Source organism: Sus scrofa, chromosome 6 (genome assembly GCF_000003025.6).
Source record: "Sus scrofa isolate TJ Tabasco breed Duroc chromosome 6, Sscrofa11.1, whole genome shotgun sequence".
Lineage (NCBI taxonomy): Eukaryota > Metazoa > Chordata > Mammalia > Artiodactyla > Suidae > Sus > Sus scrofa.
In genome coordinates, this window is record NC_010448.4 from 63,882,296 (window position 1) to 63,896,048 (window position 13,753).

Here is a 13,753-nt window from a genome sequence, read left to right on the forward strand (position 1 = left end):
AGCTCCTGGGTTAGCTGTGATTTGCTCTCGATTATAACACTCCAGTAAGACTTTAAAAGGGGGAGACATGGAGTTCCCCTTGGGAGTGCTGGGATGCCGGCTCCATCCCCAGCCTGGTATAGTGAGTGGGTGAAGGATCTGGTGTTGCCACAGCTGTGGCTTAGGTTGCAACTGAGGCCAGGATCTGATCCCTGGCCTGGGAGCTCCATATGCTGTGGAGCAGCCAAAAAAGAAGAATTAAAATTTAAAAAAAATTAACAGGGGAGACAAAGTTTAACATGAACTCACATACCCGAGAGAGGCTCTCGAATGCCATACAAAGGAGGCTTTAAGAGTACGAGAGTGTGGGAGTTCCCGTCGTGGCACAGTGGTTAACGAATCCAACTAGGAACCATGAGGTTGTGGGTTCGATCCCTGCCCTTGCTCAGTGGCTTAAGGATCCAGGCGTTGCCATGAGCTGCGGTGTAGGTGGCAGACACGGCTCAGGTCCTGCACTGCTGTGGCTCTGGTGAAGGCCGGCGGCTACAGCTCCGACTTGACCCCTAGCCTGGGAGCCTCCATATGCCTATGCCATGGGAGCAGCCCTAGAAAAGGCAAAAAGACAAAAAAAAAGACTACGAGAGTGTTACAGCAGCATATCGGTGGAGGTAACGAAGTGTGCACACAGTACACACTGACGAGGCGCAGACACAGACCCGCTGCGGTGTCTCCGAGGGTCCTGAGAGACAGACTGCTCATCAGCGCAACAGTCTGAAGTGTCCACGAATTACACCATGTGATAAAATAACTGGCATTCATACATTACACCCTTCAGTCATGAAAAAGAGGTTGTTTATGAAGATGCCTTAAGCAAAGGGACATCCAAAAATTGTAAAGCTTTTTTGGGGCTTTAAGGAGGCAAAAATTTACCTCTCTGGAAAGCCACGGCTATTTAGACAAAACAAGTCTCTGATGGCCTCTGGATAACAGAAGTGCTTCCCGGTATAGGTCTGTGTGTTCCTTGTTGGGGATTCTCAAATAGAGCCCTCCTATGAGGGCGGCACAACTGCCGTGTTTGGAGAGCAGCAATCAAGTAACCAGACACCCACTACCCTCAGCACAGGGTGACCACCACCCTGAACTTGGTGCTGCTTGTTTGTGCCCTTTCGTTTGCTCCTCTGACCAGGGGGCTTTCAAGGCACAATTCATGTCTGAACCACATGGAACAGACAGCCTGCAGTGGTGGCCAGGCCACTTGGGTGGCCTGGGGCCGCCAGCCCTTCTGCCAGCTCTGACCAGACACCTGCCTCAGTTCCCTGGGTGCAGCTTTCGGTCCCCTTTCAGGGCACCGGTGGTGTGTCACCTCCGTGGAAAGCCTTCCCTGCTCCCCAGGCTAGAGCTATTGCAGGAGAGCACACTGCTTAGGGGCCAGGAAAGCCACAGGGCTCCGTGGGTGACCTGGCTGCAGCCCTGTCTGCCTGCCACCCTGTCTAACCAGGATACCCGTGTTCCCACAGAGGGAGAAAAACCCCAGAGGTAAGGCTCTATCTGCTCACCAGTGGACTGAGGCGAAAAGGCATTTTTCTTTTTCCCTCTTTTGTTCTGCTGACTGCCATCGTTGGAATGATCTCTGTTCGCACTCATTTGCATTTGGAATTACAAGGGATACTGTATAGAACAATCTAAAGATAGAATCTTTTGTTCTCTGGCTGTTTACACTCTAAAGCAGGCAATTTAATTTCATGAACAAAGACAAAAAACCAAGCAGAAAATTCCTCTCTGACAATTAAACAGGAAAGCAATGCTATTCAAAGGCAGGAACCCGAGGGGTTCTCCTGTGGCGCACAGCAGGTTAAGATCTGGCTTCGCCACGCAGCAGCCTGGGTCGCTGCTATGGCACGGGTTCAATCCCTGGCCCAAGAACTTACACATGCTGCAGGCATGACCAAAAAATACAAAAGAAATAAAAAAAAAGAAAAGCATCTGAAGAATCATGTATTTGAAAGAACATGTTACAGTCACAAAGTCACACAGCATTTTACTTATTTGGGTGGGAAAGTAGAAGAAAAAGACTTCGGAGGAGTCCCTGAAAGAAACAGAACACAGCTGAATGGATTTCATCTCAGTGATGCCGCAGGTTAGGGGAATGGGTGCAGAATGGGGAGGGCAGAGAAGGGGAGACTGATGAGCAATGGGGTGAGTGAGCGAGAGATGGAGACGGCCACCCAGAGGAGGGAGGGGAGGAGAGGGGAGAGGAGGGAGGGGAGGGGAGAGGAAGGGAGAGAAGGGGAGAGGAGGGAGGGGAAGGGAGAGGAGGGAGGGGAGGGGAGGGGGGGAGAGGAGGGGAGGGGAGAGGAGGGAAGGGGAGGGGAGGTGAGGGAAAGGAGGGGAGGGGAGGGGAGGTGAGGGAAGGGAGGGGAATGGAGGGGAGGTGAGAGGAGAAGAAGGGAGGTGAGGGGAGAAGAAGGGAGGTGAGGGGAGAAGAAGGGAGGGAGGGGAGAAGAAGGGAGGGAGGGGAGAGGAGGGAGGGGAGTGGAGGGGAGAGGAGGGAGGGGAGGGGAGAGGAAGGGAGGTGAGGGGAGAAGAAGGGAGGTGAGGGGAGAAGAAGGGAGGGAGGGGAGAGGAGGGAGGGGAGTGGAAGGGAGAAGAGGGAGGGGAGGGGAGAGGAGGGAGGGGAGTGGAGGGGAGAAGAAGGGAGGGAGGGGAGAGAAGGGAGGCGAGAAAGGCAAGAAAGGCGCCGGGCTGGGGCAGGCAGCTGGGGGAGAGCTGGGGACAGCAGCTGGCAGACTGGGCCCGCCCTGGTACACTGCTCTACGCCTCCCCAAGGCATGGAGCAGGGTTGCTGATCCCTGCACCAGGGCCCGAAACCAGGAGACATGGGTTGTGGACCAAGAACCACAGGAACAGGCTGGAAGGAGGAGGAGCCGTGGCAGAGAGAGGTCAGGGTGACAAGGGCCTGAGCAGTGGAGCTGGCAGGACCATGTGGGGGAGGGAGCAGAGCTGACAGGAGCTTGAGAGGCCTGTAGATGGACGGCGGATAGGGAGTCCCAGCGAGACAGGTAAGTGCAAGTCCGGCAGAGAATGCTGTGCTTGGCCCGCGCAGACACCTGACCGTCTGCCCAAGCTTTTCTTTTCTTGTTCTTTTTCTTTCTAGGGTCACTTGCCGGGGCATATGTAGGTTCCCAGGCTAGGGGTCTAATCGGCGCTGTAGCTGCCGGCCTACACCAGAGCCACAGCAACGCAGGATACGAGCCGCATCTGCGACCTACACCACAGCTCACGGCCACGCCGGATCCTTAACCCACTGAGCAAGGCCAGGAATCGAACCCGAAACCTCAGGGTTCCTAGTCGGATTCGTTAACCACTGCGCCACAATGGGAACTCCAGCCCAAGCTTTTCTTTACAAATCACGGCAAGTGGGTTCAGGTAAGCATCCCCCTAGGAAAACAGAACAATCCTTGAGCGTGTCAGGCGCTCTGCCCCGGCCCACGCACCTGGAATCCGTGCCCCAGTGCATGGCATAGATCTTGGCCAGGTGCCCCCGCAGCGTTCTCCTGGTGCGCATCTGGATTCTTCCCACTGGGTCAATGTTGTTTGTGATCTTAAAGTGAAAGTGACTGCAAGTTAACATTCCGTGATGCCACACCCTCCCTGAGGCCTCCTCTCCCCACTGGGTGGCACCACTGCCCTGGCCTGGCTGTGCCCGCTCTGCTCCATTTTGCCTTCCTCTCAAGGTCCCCGTGAAGCCTGCTGCCTTGCCGGGCCCCCAGGACCCCCAGCCTGAGAGCAGCAGGCCCCGGGGCAGCCCACAGGGGCTCCATCCTCCGCCTCCCTAACCGCTGCTCCCACCTCAGTCAGTCCTGGCAGGGCTGCTCTGCCTCTAAGTTAGAGCCGCATGGGCCCACATCCCCTGGCACAGGCTGTGTGCCGAGATGGAGGACGGCGGCCTCCGCTCTGTGCTGCCTGTGACACAAAACTATAGGCGAACCTGCTGTTCCCTCCTGGGCTGACAAGCAGAATAGGTGTATCCCAATAATGGTTTTTTAAAAGGTACAGTCCAAAGCACATTTGAGAATTCGAACTGAGGTGGTTCGATGCAGTGTAATTTCTCTTTAACTTAGTGTTTAACCCTAATTAAATCATATCTCCTGAGGTATTAAGACAACATAAAGAGCATAATCATCCCCAATAGAAGTCGGAGTAGAACTTTTTTTTCCCATTTCTGTTCATTTCTTCGGACAAAAAATGTTTCTCCAATGGGGTGAAAATCACCATTTTAAAGTACACAGGTCAGCAATGCTGTGCAACTGTCACCTGTATCCAGTTGCAACACCCTGCCGTCACCCCAAGAGAAGACCCCACACCCGCTGGGCGGGCACTCCCTGGTCCCCTCCCCAGGCATCCGCTTTGTGTCTCTGGATGCTCAGCCCCCCACCCCCACCCCCGCACGGCATCACACGAGGAACTGCCCTTTACGGGGCGCCACATCCAGGCTGGTCCCCCCTACGGCTGAGCGGACTCACCGCGGCCACGCACCCACCTGCCTGCGCTGGTGGAGCGAGTGCCTACGTGTGCTTCCGCCATCGACGCCTTTGGGCGTGAATCCAGGAGTGGCACGGCCGGCTCTTCACTCACGTTTACCTTTTTGAGGATCTGCCAGACTGGACGTGAGAAACTCAGGTTCTGAGGCCGACCGTGTTAAGAGAAACTTCAAGATACCTGTACCGACTGCAACGGTACTTTCAACCCTGTCTTCTGTGATGGTGCGTCATCAACTAAGGCTTGAGAGAGACTGGCGCCTAACAGGCCACGGCTTGCTCTGCCTAGTGTGCTAAGGCCTCGTGAAGGGGACCCTTCGAGGGGAGGTTTTGCACAGGTCATTCTAGAGCTGCCCTGGGTAGGCAGCTTGGGCCCCCACGCTCTATGCCAGGCAGGCGATGGCGCCAATGGGGCTTACCTGAGAGAGAGTTGCATCCGCACATGCTTTCCGAGCATCCTAGCAGAGAGGGGGAGAGAGGGCAGTCAGTGTGCAGCAGGTACACCCCCTCCCAGTCCCGCAGGTCACAGCTTCAGGAGCCTCGCTCGGCCGGCAGAGGCAAAAGTAGACAGTGAGAGGATGGAGCTCTCGTTCCCCCCCCCCGCCTCCCGAGTCCAGGGCCATGTGGACTGTCCAGGCAACCTTCCACTCTGTGGCCCAGGGCACACGGAACAGAGAGCCCAAACCCACACATGCCCCAGACCTGCAGACGGCCCTACCTAACCATCCCAGCACAGCGCCCCAAGACCCCCAGAACCAGGCGCAGCCAGGCTCTGGCATCTTCCCACACCGGCACATGCAGCTTGCTCTGTCTTTCTAATAGCCTAGGAGGGGCAGGGCCAGCAGAAAGAAATGTCTAGAAAGCACCAAATGGTTAGCCCAGCAAATTTTTCTTCTAGAGAGTGCTAAACATATACTCTGTTTTCAAGCCAAACAATTCCTAGTGCTAACCTCCAGGACCGGAATCAGGACAACCAAATTCATTTTTTTTTTTTGGGGGGCCGCACCCGCAGCATAGGGAGGTTCCCAGGCTAGGGGTCCAACTGGAGCTACAGCTGCCAGCCTACACCACAGCCACAGCAATGCCAGATCCGAGCCACGCCTTCGACCTGCACCACAGCTCATGGCAACACCAGATGCTTAACCCACTGAGTGAGGTCAGGGTTGAACCCGCAACCTCGTGGTTCCTAGTTGGATTTGTTTCTGCTGCACCACGACGGGAACTCCTGTTTTCTAACCTATAAAATGACCTGTGAAGCAGGTAAGAACAATAAAGGGACATACTAAAGCTAATTAAAATGGTCTCGCTGTTGGGAGTACCAACTGTAGCTCAGTGATAACAGGCCACATTGCTCCTAAGTGATCCAAGTTACTAGAAAATGAATCTTGAAACTTCAAATTAGCATGTATGTTTTTACAAATAGAAAGCCATACATTACGAAAAAAAAGGGTCAATTTTGAGTGGAGGAATAAACTCAAAGGAATTATGACACTTTCTCTTTTTCTTTGTCTTTTTTTTATTGGCTGTGCCTGAGGCAGGTGGAAGCTCCCTGGCCAAGGATGAAACCCCACCCAATGCAGTGATAACCGAGGATCCTTAACCCGCTGTTGCCATAAAGCAGCCATCTGACCCCTGCTTTCAAAACGGCAAGTGGCCGCACAGGGCACTCCCGCACTCCTGAAGGTGCATGTGGGAGGTGGGCGAGAGACCGATCTCTAGGGCAGACCCGCCTCCCTGCTAATTATCATCATCATTGTTAACACTGCTAATACTGCGCCTGCGGCAAGTGCAAGTTCCCAGACTAGAGGCTGACTTGGAGCTGCAGCTGCCGGCCTGCACCACAGCTCACGGCAAAGCAGGATCCTTAACCCACTGAGCAGTGCCAGGGATCGATCCTGCGTCATGGATAATTCCTGGGTTCGTTACCACTGAGCCACGACAGGAACTCCTGCCAATTATTTTATTTCATGAAGCTGGTGGGAACAGTTACCAACAGAGCACATGGAAACATATCAAAGAAACTGTTATCATATGTACCAAAAATCTAGACTTCAACTTTCATTGTCCTATTAGAAGCATTCTACTTATTATATAATTAAAACGTGAAAAATTATATAATCACTATTTCCATGCCAGCACCTAAACCTGGGTCAAGGCCAGGTGAAGGGGATCCCAGAAGAGCAGGTTTCCCACCAGAGATCCTATCTGGTCAACATTTGTGTCTGAACACTGTTCTTATGGATATTATAGATGGCTCTTCACTGTAACAAAGAATCTCAAGAATTTTTTATTTGTTTATTTATTTATCTATTTGTCTCTTTGTCTTTTTAGGGCCGCACCTGCAGCATGTGGAGGTTCCCAGGCCAGGGGTCAAATCGGAGCTGTAGCCGCCGGCCTACACCAGAGCCACAGCAACGTGGGATCCGAGCCACATCTGCCACCTACACCACAGCTCATGGCAATGCCGGATCCTTAACCCACTGAGCGAGGCCAGGGATGGAACCTGCAACCTCATGGTTCCTAGTCGGATGCGTTTCCGCTGCGCCACGACAGGAACTCAAGAATTTTTTAAATGGGAAAAGTAAACCACGGGTACTAAGCAGCTTCACCCTAGTTAGAGTCTAGAAATTAAAACAGATTTCATGGTGTCCACAGCAGATGGTGGTGAGACCTGACAGACAACGGAGAGGAAACCACCGTGAAACACTGAAAAACACAGGGAACCCTAATCCAGTCGGATTTCAGCCACCCGCTGCTCATGCAAATGAGCGCGGTCCACTTCCAGCACTGCAGGAAGAAAAAACAGTCCCTGTAGCTGCTTAATGAAGACTGAGTCGTCAACACCTCTTAGACGCATTTCCAACATGACGGACGGGTGAGGCCGCCATGATGGCTTCTTATTTAGTGCCCAGGCTTCTGTGCTTCTGTGCTGAGAAAAGTCACTGAAGACCACAGGTCCCCTTTGGGTCCTTTGACCCAGAGGAGCCTGAATCGACCTGCAGTCAGTCCGCTCCTTCTCCCGTCTGGAGTCTGGACACTGCGGTGGCAGCCCTGGCTCGGCGGTTGCTGGCCAGCGTCGCCTGGCTTGTCTTGCTAATTGCAGGGCTGGCAGGCACGCCGAGACACTGCGCCTGCACAGGCTGTGGAGTTTTACTTTATCTGTCACAGCCTGCGTGTTTAGGTCTTGTCGCATTTCAGTGGGCACCCCTCTGCGAGCCCAAGTCCCCTGACAAACACGATAGAAGCAGCAGGACACAGTCCTTCGGGGGCTTGCAGGTTAAAAACTAAGCTAAGAGAATTCCCTGCTGGCCTTGCTGGTTAAGGATCTGGTGTGACCCCGGTGTAAGGCTTCGTACCAAAGGAGGTATAAAATAATAACTATACTTATTACTACACACTGTAATGATGATGTTTTAGATGTGCTGGTTTAGATATGGTTGCTAAAAAATTAATTCTAGAGTTCCCATTGTGGGTCAGAGGAAATGAATCTGACTAGCATCCATGAGGACACCGGTTTGATCCCTGACCTCACTCAGTGGGTTAAGGACCTGGTGTTGCCAAGAGCCGTGGTGTAGGTCGCAGGCTCAGATCCCGCATTGCTGCGGCTATGGCGCAGGCCGGCAGCTATAGCTCTGATTCGACTCATGGCCTGGGAACTTCCATATGCCACAGGTGTGACCCTTAAAAATAAATAAATAAATAAATTTATTCTGTTTCTTTTTACATTTTTTTTCCTCTTTTCACATTTTTAACTTCCACACCTGGCTCACCCTACAGTCCAGGCCCATCCCCAAGGAAGGGGACTGTATGTGCTTTACAAAAAATGGGTCTAAGGGAGTTCCCACTGTGGCACCACAGGAACAGCAGCATCTTGGGAGCACTGGGATGCAAGTTTGACTCCCCACACACTGCACAGTGGGTTAAGGGCCCAGTGTCACTACAGCCACAGGGCGGCCAAAAAAAAAGGGGGGGGGGGTCGTCTAGGAGTTCCCCTGTGGCACAGCAGATTAAGAGCCTGGCAGGGCCTAGCACTGCTGTGGCTCTGGTTACAGTTGTGGCAGGGGTTCGATTCCCGGCAATTTTTGCATGCCAGAGGCACGGCCCCCCAGAAAAGGGTCTAAAAAAGGGGAGGAGGTGCAGCACTGACCTTCAGTTTTCAGTCTTTTCCAAATTTGGACTTTTTTACTCATGCCACACACACTATTTCCTACGAATAGATCTGAATCTACTATTTATGAACAACTCATAAACAATAATTTATTGTTGTTAGAGAACATTCTAATCTCTGTATTCTGGACATATTAAATCTGATCAGAACAAAAAAACATTAAATACACTACTATGTCTTATTTTTATTGAGCTCTATCATACCTTTTACTTTTTAAATTAAAAAAAATTTTTTTGAGGGCCACTCCTGCAACATATGAAAGTTCCCAGGCTAAGGGCTAAATTGGAGCTGCAGATGCCGGCCTACCCCACACCCACAGCAACACCTGATCTGAGCCACGCCTGCGACCTACACCACAGCTCACGGCAACACCAGACCCTTCAGCCCACTGAGTTAGGCCAGGGATGGAGCTTGTGTCCTCACGGATACTAGTCAGGTTCTTGACCTGCTGAGCCACGAGGGGAAATCCTGTATTGTATCTTTCGAACGTTAAGCTTTGAAATTCTTACAGTAAAAGGATATTTTCTTTTTCCCTTTTGGCCATAGATCTCAATTCCATTTTCTCTTCTTGAGTTCAATAAAAATTTCTCCGCCTGCCAATGGGCTTTCTGAACATAAAACTGGTCACTTAAAAGGACATAATTAGGCTCCACCCTTACAGTGAACTCAGAAAAACAGACATTGTTCAGACACGTGCTACTGAAAAGTGATGCTCTGAAGGGTGGCGAAAGCTTTATGGACAAAACAAAAAAGTCAGGGAAAAACCTCCTCCATCCAACAGACACAAATTTACCTAAATATACTGAGGGAGTTCCCATTGTGGCTCGGCAGGTTAAGAACCCGACCTTGTTCCCTGAGGATGCAGGTTTGAACCCTGGCCTCTCTCAGTGGGTTAAGGATCCGGCGGGGCCGCAAGCTGCAGTGCAGGCCAACAGCTGCAGCTCCAATTCAACCCCCAGCTGGGGAACTTCTGTATGCTGCAGGTGCAGCCATAAAATAAATACATAAATAAAAATAAATAAAAATGTCCTCTAAATAAACAGAGGGCATTTTTTCTCCCCTCGTAAGTCCACCTTTTTTTCTCTCATTCTTCATACCAATGGTTTGGCAACAGAAACCTCTACTTGTACTAAAGGTTTCCCTAGAGAAATTCATTAAAAGCGCTGCCTCACGAAACTGAAGTAGAGTAGAATTAATGCCTTCCAGACCGACTCCGCATCCATTTTAAAACTTCAGGGGCTCTGCAAGGCACCGTTACAAACATCAGTGACAGACCAGGAGGGACGCTTGTGAGCTCTGCAAATGCCTGCCCTTCTACAGGGCAACCAAATAATGACCCACAGCTGTTCCAACCTTCGATCAGACAGACATGCTCCATTCATAGCAGCCGTATCCATCCCGAAGAAAATTCTTTTCAAAACTAGGAATGAATCAGGCACACCTAAAATAGTTTTTATTGCTGTTATTTATACTCTTATTTTTATTTTTTTGTCTTTTTAGGGCTGCCCCTCAGCACATGGAGGTTCCCAGGCTAGGGGTCTAATCGGAGCTGCAGCTGCTGGCCTACGCCAGAGCCACAGCAAACGCGGGATCCGAGCCGCGTCTGCGACCTATGCCACAGCTCACGGCAACGCCGGATTCTTCGCCCACTGAGCGAGGCCAGGGACCGAACCCGCATCTTCATGGATGCCAATCAGATTCGATTCTGCTGAGCCACGATGGGAACTCCAACACTCCTCTTTTAAAGAGGTTTCCTGCCCTCGACCCCACAGTCCCGGGGGGTGGGGGGACATCACATTCTCTACAGTGACCAAAAGAAGGTCACCAAGCTAAGGCCCAAGGTTAAACAAAGAAGAAAGAGTTCTACAAATTCTACGGAGACACTTAAAGTATATCCAAATAACAATACAGAAACTGAAATCCCGGAAATAATGTACAAGGCCAAATACCTGGATCTGTTATTTTTTATCTCGGGCCAATTAAGACTCAATTTCAGGAGTACCCGTCGTGGCGCAGTGGAAACACATCCGACTAGGTTGCGGGTTTGATCCCTGGCCCTCGCTCAGTGGGTTAAGGATCCGGCGTTGCCGTGAGCTATGGTGGAGGTCGCAGACGCGGCTCAGATCTGGCACTGCTATGGCTGTGGTGTAGGCTGACAGCTGTAGCTCCAATTGGACCCCAAGCCTGGGAACCTCCATATGCCTTGGGTGTGGCCCTAAAAAGATAAAAGATAAAAGACAAAAAAAAAGAAAAAAAAAAAAAAAGACCCAATTTCAATCCAAAACAACGAAGAGTCATTCTGTAACCCATCTTTCCTAATCTGGTCACCTCATCACTGAGATCAAAATGGCTAACAAAACCAAACACACGGGTGGCTACATACTCTAATTTGGTTTTTAAGTTGTTCGGCCTCCTGCCGTAACTGGTCAAGTTCACTCATCTTCTGATCTTAGCGCTCTTCAATGCCACCTCAAAGAAACAGATCTGAAAGAGAAACACAGAAAAAAAAAATTAATACACAATGACTGAGTAACTGAATGAAGCAGATGAGGAAAGGAAACTGAAACTGTAAGAACCATGGTTTCATAAGAAATCACAGCACTTCCCTTCACCGTTCATCAGAACACACAAAATGCGTCCCAGGGCTGGGTTAACAAAACAAAATTACTATCACACGCCAGCTTCGTACGATGACAACGTCTCATCGACCACTCAGAGCATGGTGGGGTGAAGGGGACAAATCTGTTTCGAAGCGGTTTTCACGTAGGATCTGGGTCTCACTACAGACTCGAGAATCTAAGACGGACACTGAGCCTAGTTCTCACGTGAAAACCAGGGGTAGTTAGTTCAGGAAACGGGGTTGACAACCTGCCATCCAAGGACCTCAAAGCCAGGTCACTGACTGTGAACCATGACTGCCCAGAAGATGCCAGAATGTTCACACGACCATCCTGGAGGGACCCAGGTCTGGGGTCCAGCAAGCGTCTGATTCAGGGACAACTCACTCTCCCACTAAAATGGGCCATGGGGCCCCAGAAGCCGCAGACAAACCTCCATCCTTGGAGTACAGGCCAAGTTAGGGTGAGGACAAGCAGCCCTGCTGCCCACTCTGGACCTGGCCCAGCTCCAAACTCATTAGACAGCACTCCTGAAATCAGGGCCAAAACCAAACTATCCCATTACCAGGAGACTTACTTTCTCGAGGGAAATCTCAGAACCAGGGGTTGCATTTCTGACCAAGAACACAGCTATTCAGTCAGTCACACATATGACCAACGAATCACAAAGCTGAAGATATAATTATCAACATCTTTTAATCATTTAAGAATGCAATTAGCTCCCACATGCAAATACAGCTTGTGCAAGGGCCTCGATTTCCTATGCAAAGAGAGGGGGGGAATTTTCCATCACAGACTTTGAGTGTCAAAGGATTTTTTATAATATACCTCGGATATTTTATTAATTGTAGTTGTTATCTTCTTGAGATCAAAACACTTCTGGGGAAAATCATCGGGATGACCCGAGAAAACAAAGTTGTTGGAGTGCCTAGTTAGATAAACTTTCCTTTTCTGCACTAAAGCATCCAAAATAATTGTTATATGGTCTATATTAATTACAGAAGCTTGATGTCTATGAGAAAACAAAAATACCCTTCCCAATAAAAAGCACCTTTCAAGCTTAAGTTCCTGGTTCTGACTCTCACCTGCGCCAGGCAGGAAGCAGAAGGGGGCGAGAGTGGAAGTGCTGGGCTTCTAGAGTCACCTCAAGTCTCCAGCACTGACCCTAAATCTAAGTTTGCAGAACTGCCAGAAAAGGCCTAACAGGGGTGGGGGGACAGCTGGGGCGGGGTCTGCTGCCCCGGCTCTCTGGGAAGGCAATCGCAACGGCATCATTTTAGAGACACTTCTGACAAAGGGCCCCCTGAGCAGAGGAGGGGCCCCCTGAGCAGAGGAGAGCTTTGCTAACACAGAGCCCCTCAGGCCTCCCTGGGCAAATGCAGCATTGCCAGCTACCCTATGTGGTACCATGGGCTCATCCTCTTGTGTTTTCACATATAAACTCTAAGGACTACAGCTGATGAATAGTAATGTATGAAATAGCAACAGTGCCAAGAGAACACAAAACAACTTTAAACAGAAAGCTGAGGAGTTCCCGTCGTGGCGCAGTGGTCAATGAATCCAACTAGGAACCATGAGGTTGCGGGTTCGATCCCTGGCCTTGCTCAGTGGGTTAAGGATCCAGCATTGCCCTGAGCTGTGGTGTAGGTCGCAGATGCGGATCCTGTGCCTCTGGCGTAGGCCGGCGACTACAGCTCCGATTAGACCCCTGGCCTGGGAATCTCCATATGCTGTGGGAGCGGCCCTAGAAAAGGCAAAAAGACAAAAAAACCCAGAAAGCTGAGGCTATGTGTTCCCTGAGCTTATGGATGGCCTTGCATTTTTTCTGTCAGCCCAGGCATCCTACTACCACTCAGGTGCCTTTCGCATGTGACCAATTAGACAGTGGACAATTCTGCAGAGCTAGGGGCAGGTGTACTCCCTGTTCCCACGCCAAAGACCAGTCCTTTGTCTGTCAAGAAGCTACTTTATTCAATCCTTCCAAAAATCAATGTGAAGAAAAATAACAGTGTCTTCAGGAGGCATACTGAATTAGGTGGCTAAGTCTGATCAACCAACATACACTGATTCTGATTTAAACACTAAAAAAACTCAGCTGGTTTTTAAAAGTAAGGACAAAAATAAAAAAACTCCTAGCATCTAGATAAATAGGAAATACTTTGTGAGATGTTGGGGGGGAGTCTTTAGGTAAAGACTCAAATTCTAATATTTGATGGAATAGCTTTTGAGATCTTAAATATTTATTTTTTCTTTTCTTTCTTTCTTTCTTTTTTTTTTTTTTTTTTTTTTTTTTTTGCTTTTTTAGGGCCGTACCTGCAGCATATGGAGGTTCCCAGACTAGATGTCAAATTGGAGATACAGCTGTTGGCCTATGCCACAGCCACAGCCACCACAGTATCAGGGCTGTGTCTGTGACCTACACCACAGCTCAGGGCAACACTGGATTCTAA

General features: G+C 50.4%; 1 protein-coding gene across 6 annotated transcripts in view; it reads right to left on the minus strand.

The window, feature by feature from the left end:
• GNB1 (G protein subunit beta 1) overlaps positions 1–13,753 on the minus strand; it is a 90,360-nt gene that overhangs the window by 15,141 nt on the left and 61,466 nt on the right. For 5 of the 6 annotated variants that reach the window (XM_021097493.1, XM_021097491.1, XM_021097495.1 and 2 more), the window contains exons 2-4: positions 11,069–11,169; positions 4,937–4,975; positions 3,474–3,580 (exon numbers count right to left, since the gene is read on the minus strand). In XM_021097493.1, the coding sequence (XP_020953152.1) occupies positions 3,474–3,580; positions 4,937–4,975; positions 11,069–11,125 (203 nt within the window). In that variant the 5' untranslated portion in view covers positions 11,126–11,169. Of the gene's footprint in view, positions 1–3,473; positions 3,581–4,936; positions 4,976–11,068; positions 11,172–13,753 lie in introns of those variants that run through there. The other variant, XM_021097494.1, reaches the window with a different exon arrangement.